General features: G+C 40.3%; 1 protein-coding gene across 1 annotated transcript in view; it reads right to left on the bottom strand.

Moving 5' to 3' along the window:
• Positions 1-8,027, bottom strand: part of H1-7 (H1.7 linker histone) — a 10,792-nt gene extending 2,765 nt beyond the window's left edge. Inside the window, exons 1-3 of the mRNA XM_078074168.1 lie at positions 7,989-8,027; positions 7,033-7,105; positions 6,614-6,781 (exon numbers count right to left, since the gene is read on the bottom strand). Coding sequence (XP_077930294.1) covers positions 6,614-6,781; positions 7,033-7,105; positions 7,989-8,027 — 280 coding nt within the window. The remainder of the gene's footprint in view (positions 1-6,613; positions 6,782-7,032; positions 7,106-7,988) is intronic.

The raw sequence follows: 8,027 nt of genomic DNA, 5'->3' as shown, positions 1-8,027 counted from the left end.
CACCTTTATGTATCTCCACTACAGAGCAAGAGGAAGTTTATCTCCACACTCACAGCTCAGAATCAGAAGGATCTACAAGCACTCACTGTACCTTCTCCCAGTCTTTAAATTAGAGCAGGATACTGTGGATATCCAAGAACAGGAGACTAACACATCAGCACAGGGACAGTGCACCAATGAAGAGCTGCCAGACTGAGAGGCAGAACCACATGGAGCAGGATTTCTCTCATTTGTGTAGTCTCTTGGTCTGGCTATACTTCCTGGTTGCATAGGCCACTGGCCGTAGGATGGGACAACCATCAGAGAAAAAAGACAAAACTGTCTGCTTTGAGAATAAGAGGAGAGTAAGTGAAGTCTGACCTTCATATCAACTGACTCCAGGTAAAGATAGGTTGGCTGCACACAATGGTAACATCATGAAAGAAAGACAAAAACCAAATCAGGGGCACTTGGGTGGCTCAGTCGGTTAAGCAACCAACTCTTGATTTTGGCTCAGGTTGTGAGATTGAGCCCCACATCGAGCCCCACGTCAGGCTCTGTGCTGGGTGTGGAGTGGAGCAGCTTAAGATTCTTTCTCTCCCTCTCCCTCTGCCCCTCCTCTGGATCTCTTAAAAAAAAAAAAGAACCAAATCAAACCATGTTTATTGATACCCCTGTGATGAGAAAAGAGGCCAATTAGAAACCTTTGGGAAAGGCTGAAATCAAAGGACAAGAATTATATGAAAAAAACCCACACCAAACAAAACAAAACATTTTCATTTATACATAACCATTCATTTCTATATAGATTTCTGTATAAATATACTGTAAGTAATAGGGGAATAACAAAAAATGAGAGGCAGGAAACCAATGTCCCACTACCACTCAGCTGGCTCAGAGGACAAGAAAGCCAGCTAGCTGACAAACTTTCTGCTGCACCAATCCCTTGGAGTTATTTTGCTCCTCTTTGGAATAAATCTACTTGCCAGCCCTCTTCTTCTGATATCTCAAAAGAAAAAGACACTTCAGAAAAAACAATTTCTTGAGGAAAAGAGTCAGTACAAACAAGTGTCATACCTCTAATCAGGAGACACCAACTCCAGCTCCAGAAAAACAAGACTGAACCATCCCTTCCAATTTTAATCATCTATGATTATAAACCAGAAGTTACCACCTAGCGCCACCCTGTTATGAGAAAGATCAATAGCTCTTAATTTCTGGAAGGCTTGGGGTTGGCTGGTGGTGAAGAAAAAGGATACTTGGGAATAATGTTTAGCCTAAATCTTTCTGCTTCAAGTTCCAGAGCAAGATCTATTGTTTTTTGTTGATATCAAGACTCTTCTATGGTGGTTGTGACTGAGGACTCCAGAGGAACTTGGTTGACTTAGGCATAGCAACCTTTAATTACTATACAAAATTCTAAGAACGTCAGAGGTTTTATTAATCTTACTCCCTCACATAGTTATTCAGCTCTAACTTCATTAAGAAAAACTCCATACAAGAGTACAGCAAAATTTAGTAGCATACTCTGATTTAACCCCAATCTATACCTCACTGCCCCTCCTTGATCCACAGTCCTGGGGCCCCAAGGTTCTAGGTCTTGCTTACTCAATTATCTTGCATTGATTCAGTTTATCTCTCCCAAAACCAAATAATATAAACCTGTTCAACAATCTATTACAACTCCCCAACTTAACCTTCAACTGCTAGTTGTTTTTCCCCAAAAGACTCTTTTCCTCTCCTGAACCACTTTGTGCCTTCCACTTTAATGCCAATAACCCCACAACAGTCATTTCAGCAAATAAACCCACCAGTCGACTCATGGCTTTTGGGAGAACTAAAGAGGTTCACATGTGAAAATAAAAATATTAAGATTCCATAAAAGCATGGAGACAGACTAGTAATTGGGCATTCATCCTTCTAATCCTCAGCACAATTGTCCAGAAGTGAATCTAGAGATTATAGATCCAGGTGATCTTATTGGAGGACCAGGAAAATTTCTCAGCAATTATCCCAAAAATATGAAGATCTGGTCTCTCTGACTCCTCCCAAGAAGCTCTAAACACCCAGTGTAACACACCCCTCCCCACAAATATAAAATCTATACTCATCCCTCCAAAAATGACATGAGAGAAATGAGGGCTTTGGTATTAGCAAAATCCTACCCAAGTACTTTTTTTTCACCCAAACAAAGGAGTCTATATAAATTAAATCTCTCATAAATCAAGTATTATTAATAGTTATATCTTTCCATGAGCGCATAATGTGGGAGCTCCAAGAACCATTCTGCTACAATCAGTTAAATCTCAAAACCAAAAACCCATTTCTCTGAGGATTTTTACTTTCAATATGAGGCTCAGGGCATCCCAGGACACAGACAAGCTGCAGTCCCACAATAACGCTACATTCTGGACAACATTCAATTCTGTTATAGTAACTCCCAGCCATCCATGCCCTTGTCAATTCCCAGAATACTGTACAAATGAAGCCAAAGCAGAAACACACACACACACAAATGGCAGAGTAGAAATCATTTACCATATATATGTAACTCTTGGAATCAGAGAACTGAAATATCCCAGACCTACAACCCACTACAGAGAAGCTTATTTCTAGCCTAATCTCTACAGATCTAAAATTCCAGAAAATCCAAATTCACTAATTAAAAATTGCTTTCCTCCAAATTAAGTGGTATAAATAAATGCCCATGCTCAGGAATATAACCAAGAGTAAGCTTTATTTGCATTCTCAATTCACAATACACATTCTGGAATTAAACTGCATAACTTTCCTCATTTTTTCCTTCAAAGCTGCGGTTCTAAATATTTCATTTCAAAAAACACATCTCCATTTCCTGTTTAAAAATCACATCTGATTTTCTATTTTAATCCTACTCTTCTTCCCTTGGCTTTTTCTCAGCCTTTGATCCATCTGGGGAAGAAGAGCTACTACTTATTTATTGAAGGCCTATGGATCAGGTATTGTGTATAAATTATCACTAATTCTTTCAGCAACACTGAAAAGTGGATAATATTATTCACATTTACAGATGAGAAGGTAAATGGTGTACTGAAGGAAAAGTTTGGAATGAGAACTCTCTATATCTCCCAGGTAACTCAAAGATTCCTATTTTTCATCTTCCACCTAGAGAAAAGAAATTGCTATACCACCTCTTCTATCATTTCACTAATCAAAGCTTTGAGCAAGAAATTCAGATTCTCCTTCCTCACTATAATTTCTACCATACTGGTTATGCCAGTTACCAATTTATTGCTTTTGTTACCTGAATGTGAAAATGGATCTGGGCCTTTTAAATATTTTTCCTTTTTCAGCTGACATTTTTAAGCTTTGTAGTAAAGGGTACTGGAGAGACTGCAGGAGGAGAGGGTTTTCCCTTCTAGTTCTGGTTCTCTGGTCTGTCCTTTACCAAGGTTGCTAGAGCAGAGGTTGGAAAACTGTGGCCCATGGGCCAAAACCAGCCTGCTGCCTATTTTTGTGTGGCTTGTAGGCACAACTCAGGTGCACTAGCACTTTGAGCTGCAGAGAACAAGACATAATGTCCCCACCTCTGTTTCATGCTCCACTCCCAACATATGCCTCCCTGGCCTGGGCCATATCTCACCACTCTCCAGGACCTATGCTGGCTACCAAATATACAGTCCCCAATTCTCCACTGGTGGCACTGAAGAACAAACTTATATCTTTACAATGAATTCCAATCTGGGACAGCTGGCTGGCTCAGTTGGTAGAGGATGTGACTTTTTTTTTTTTTTTTTTGAGACAGAGAGCATGTGAATGCACAGTGGGGGATAGGGCAGAGGGAGGAGAGAAAATCTTAAGCAGGCTCCACACCCAGCCACATGGAGCCTGATGTGGAACTCAATCTCATGACCCTGAGATCCCAGACCTGAGCCAAAATCAAGAGTCAGATGCTTAACCAACTGAGCCACCCAGGCTCCCTGAGCATGTGACACACTTGATTGTGAGTTCAAGCCCCACACTGGGCATAGAGCTTACTTAAAAATAAATAAATAAATAAAACATAAATAAATAAATAAAACATAAATAAATAAATAAAACATAAATAAATAAATAAAACATAAATAAATAAATAAAATTCCAATCCTTAAAATCACTTTATATTTTTAAAAAAAGACTGGAGCTTTTATCTATTTGTCATTAGATCTAACTTTCAACAAGTTAGGAGTAACTTTTAATGAGAAAAATGTATAGGATACAATAGTTAATAACTTGAAATTTTTTAAACACAATACTCATGTTTCACCAAATACTAAAATTAAGAGGGATCAAAGAGTTAAACATAGAAAATGAAAGCGGGGAAAAGTATATGTATTTATTGGATTTTAGGAAGAAGAAAGATTTTCTAAGCATAAAATTAATGGAAGAAATCACAGAGGAAATTACTGACATGATTATGTAAAAACCATAAAATTCTGTACATTAAAAAATTAAAACAAGAGTAAAAAAGCAAACAGGAAACAAATCTGCCAAAAAAAGTCTATGAGTTATTCCAAAATTAAGAGTAAAACCCCAAATTAAGCAATGTAGAAATTAAAATAATGGTTAGTATGTGAAAAATAAGCTCTTCCTTTGACTATAACAAAACTACAAAATAAGTAATAATTTTTGACCTATCAAAGTAACAAATTATTTTTTTAATAAAAACATAGAGATAAGAGACTTATATTTTTTTAAAGATTTTTATTTATTTATTTGACACACATTGAGAGAGAGAGCACAAGCAGAGGGTAGTGGTAGAGGGAGAGGGAGAAACAGGCTCCCTGCTGAGCAAGGAACCCAATGTGGGGCTCAATCCCAGGACCCCAGGATCATGACCCGAGCTGAAAGCAGATGCTGAACCAACTGAGCCACCCAGGTGCCCCAAGAGACTTCTGTTTCTAAATAAAACAAACTAATCACCCTCCATTCAACCTCTCCTACAACAACTTCCACAAACCATGGACTAAATATGTAAAACTACCAGAAGACTCCAAAAAGCAGTTACAAGCAGACTAAGGGTCTCAGGACTTAGGGGACAAGGTAGCTACAAGTTCCTTGGGTTTTCTTTTCGTCTCATATATATCCCTACCTGGACACTAGAGCAGCCTAAAATCCAGACCTTCCAATGGCCCAGACAGGAGAAAAGAAAAGAAGGAGGAGAAGAAGAAGAAGAAGAGAGAAGATTCTATTCTTTAGCTGTAAGACTGGCAAATAGGAAAGGGACCATTCTGATTTTTACCCATCCCACACCATGGTTGTCCCCAAACTGGCAGCAGTCCTTCCCCTCCTCACCAGCGGTGAGGTAGCCCCTGAAGAGCAAAGCCCTATTTCAGCCTTCTATTCTATACCAGAGAAGTGCTAATAAAGAGCAGAGCTAGGGGCGCCTGGGTGGCTCAGTCAGTTGAGTGTCCAATTCTTGGTTTCGGCTCAGGTCATGATCTTGGAGTCCTGGGACTAAGCCCCGCCCCGTGTCAGGCTCTGCACTACGCACAGAGTCTGCTTCACATTCTCTCTCCCTCTACTTCCCACTCATACTCTCTCTCAAATAAATAAAATCTTAAAAAAAAAAAGAAGAGCAGAGCTACTCCCTCTCCCCACTGTGCAGCAGTGGTAGATTCTGCATAGCAGAACCCTAGAGCAACACTGTAGGGACTCAGCAGAATGGAGATGACAGAAGAAAGTCACTGAGCTTGAAGATGAAATGTATTCAATATAAATAAGAGAAGGAAAAAGAATGAAATGAATTGAAATTGGTCCTAGAGACCTGTAGGACAATATCAAAAGGAATAATATTCATGTCACAGATTTCTCAGATGGAAAGAAGAAAGAGATTGGAGTAGAAAAAAATATATAATACATACATACATACAAAATGGTTGAAAACTACCCAAACTTTGTGAAAAGTATAAATCCACAGATCCAAGAAGCACAGAAAAACCCAAACAGATGAACTTAAAATTATAGGCAAACACATCATAATCAAACTGCTTAAAACTGAAAGAAAAAAATCCTAAAAGCAGACAAAGAAATATAAGACATTATATTTAGGTAAAGACTCTAATGATGGAATTCAGGCCAGAACATTTTAAAATAACTAGTTATTGGGGCACCTGGGTGGCTCAGTCAGTTACGTGTCAGATTCTTGGTTTCAACTCAGGTCATGATCTCAGGGTCCTGAGATTGAGCCCCAGCAGGGCTCAGTGGGGAGTCTACTTGAGGTTCTTTCCCCCTCTCTCTGCTTCTCCCTCTGCTCCTCCCCCATCCTGCTCCTGCATGCTCTCCCTCTTTATAAAATAAAATAAATAAAATCTTTAAAATGACTAGTTATTGGTCCAAATGGCTTCTAAAATCTCTTCTGTGGGTTGCAAATTGAATATGGTGTTTGCATGTAATTGGATGAACAACTGTACACACACATAAAGGAGATCCTGAATAATTCACTAAAGTGTACTACCTTCTCTGAATGAGGATTAGAGAGAGAAAGAAAAGGCCTTACTATTCCCTAGGGCACTGATTCTCAAAATGTAGTCCTTATACCCCTGGGGGAGTCAAGACTTTCAGGGGACTATCATGAGGTCAAAACTTTTCATAATAATCCTTAGACATTATTTACCTGTGTTGCCATTTACTTCAACAGCGTAAAACCAATAGTAGGTAAAACTGCTGGCCTCGAAGTATGAATCAAGGCGGTGGTACCAAACTGTACTAGAAGGCACTATATTCTTTACTGCTACACACCGATAGAAAAGAAGGGAAGGAAAACAAGTTTTACTTGAAATATCTTTGATGAAGCAATAAAAATTATAATTTTATTAAATCTCAATCCTTGATTACCATTCTTTTTAATAAATATTCTGTGTAGCAAAATATTTTTATATTTATTTTTATTTTAAATATTTATTTAAAAATTTATATTTATTTATATTTATGTCTGTATCTAAAGCAATTCTGCTGTGTGCTGAAATTTTCCCAAAGAAAATGTAGTGGGCAACACTTCCCCTGCTTCTTCTACCTTTGTCCTGTTCACTTTACCTGCCCTGATCACATAACGAGTCTCCTGCCTCTTCCCCTGCTTAGAATATTTGTCTTCAGAAAACCTCCATTTCTAGGTCTTCAAAAATCGTTCTTCAAAAATTCGCAATCTTGCGAAACTCCAGAAGTGTTGCTCACAACAGTAAGACGTATGCGGTGATGCAGGCAGAAGGCTTGCCAGGGAGGTCGAGGGCCCCCTATAGGGCCAGAGGAGTCCAAATTAAAATGATGGTTCACAGGGGATCTCTGGGGAGGGGGCAGAGGCTCCCACAGCTGCCCCGCCCACAGAGGAAGATGACCCGTGGGCCCTGACTGCCCGGAACTCACGCCCCCAACAGCCCCGAGGCCCAGGAATTAGGGAGGTGCTTCGCTGCAAGAAGAAAAACAGGAAACAAACAAAAAAACCCCCTCAAACTCTCCTCCCAGGAGGCCCCACGCGCTGTGAGGAAGGCAAACGTTAGCCAATGAGAGCATCTGTTCCTGCGGCTTTCCCGCCCTTTCTCCCTGAGGCTGGAGAGAGGCGGCTCCTTTAGAGCCCACAGGGAGTTAGAAGGGACTGCGGTACCTGCTCTCAAAGAGCACCCCCCGCGAGGAATAGGGGGAGCGAAAAGAGACAAGTAATAGGCAAGGGGAGAGAGGAACATGCTGGCCCAGCGGACGGACGGACGGACGGCCGAGGAGACTCTTGCAGGTGAGGAGGAGTTGTTAATGAAAGGTCAACATGGGTAGAGAACAGGACACAAGACATTTAGCCAGAAAGGATGGCATCGGCAGAGCCACAGGACATCACTTCTCCTGCACATACAACAGCTATTTCTGAATAATTCGCAAAAAAATAATCCTTTCCCTTCCTGTGTCCCCCTGTAAGTGTTTCCTTCATCTTCTGACGATCTTTCCTACTATCGGCTCTCAGTGTAGATGCTGGTAGTGGCCTTGAGCACTCAGGCTCTCTTTACCTCATTCTCCTGCCCATCAGCACGTTTTTCACCAGACAT

This window comes from Halichoerus grypus, chromosome 6 (genome assembly GCF_964656455.1).
Source record: "Halichoerus grypus chromosome 6, mHalGry1.hap1.1, whole genome shotgun sequence".
NCBI lineage: Eukaryota > Metazoa > Chordata > Mammalia > Carnivora > Phocidae > Halichoerus > Halichoerus grypus.
This window is presented reverse-complemented; position numbering and strand designations above follow the sequence as displayed.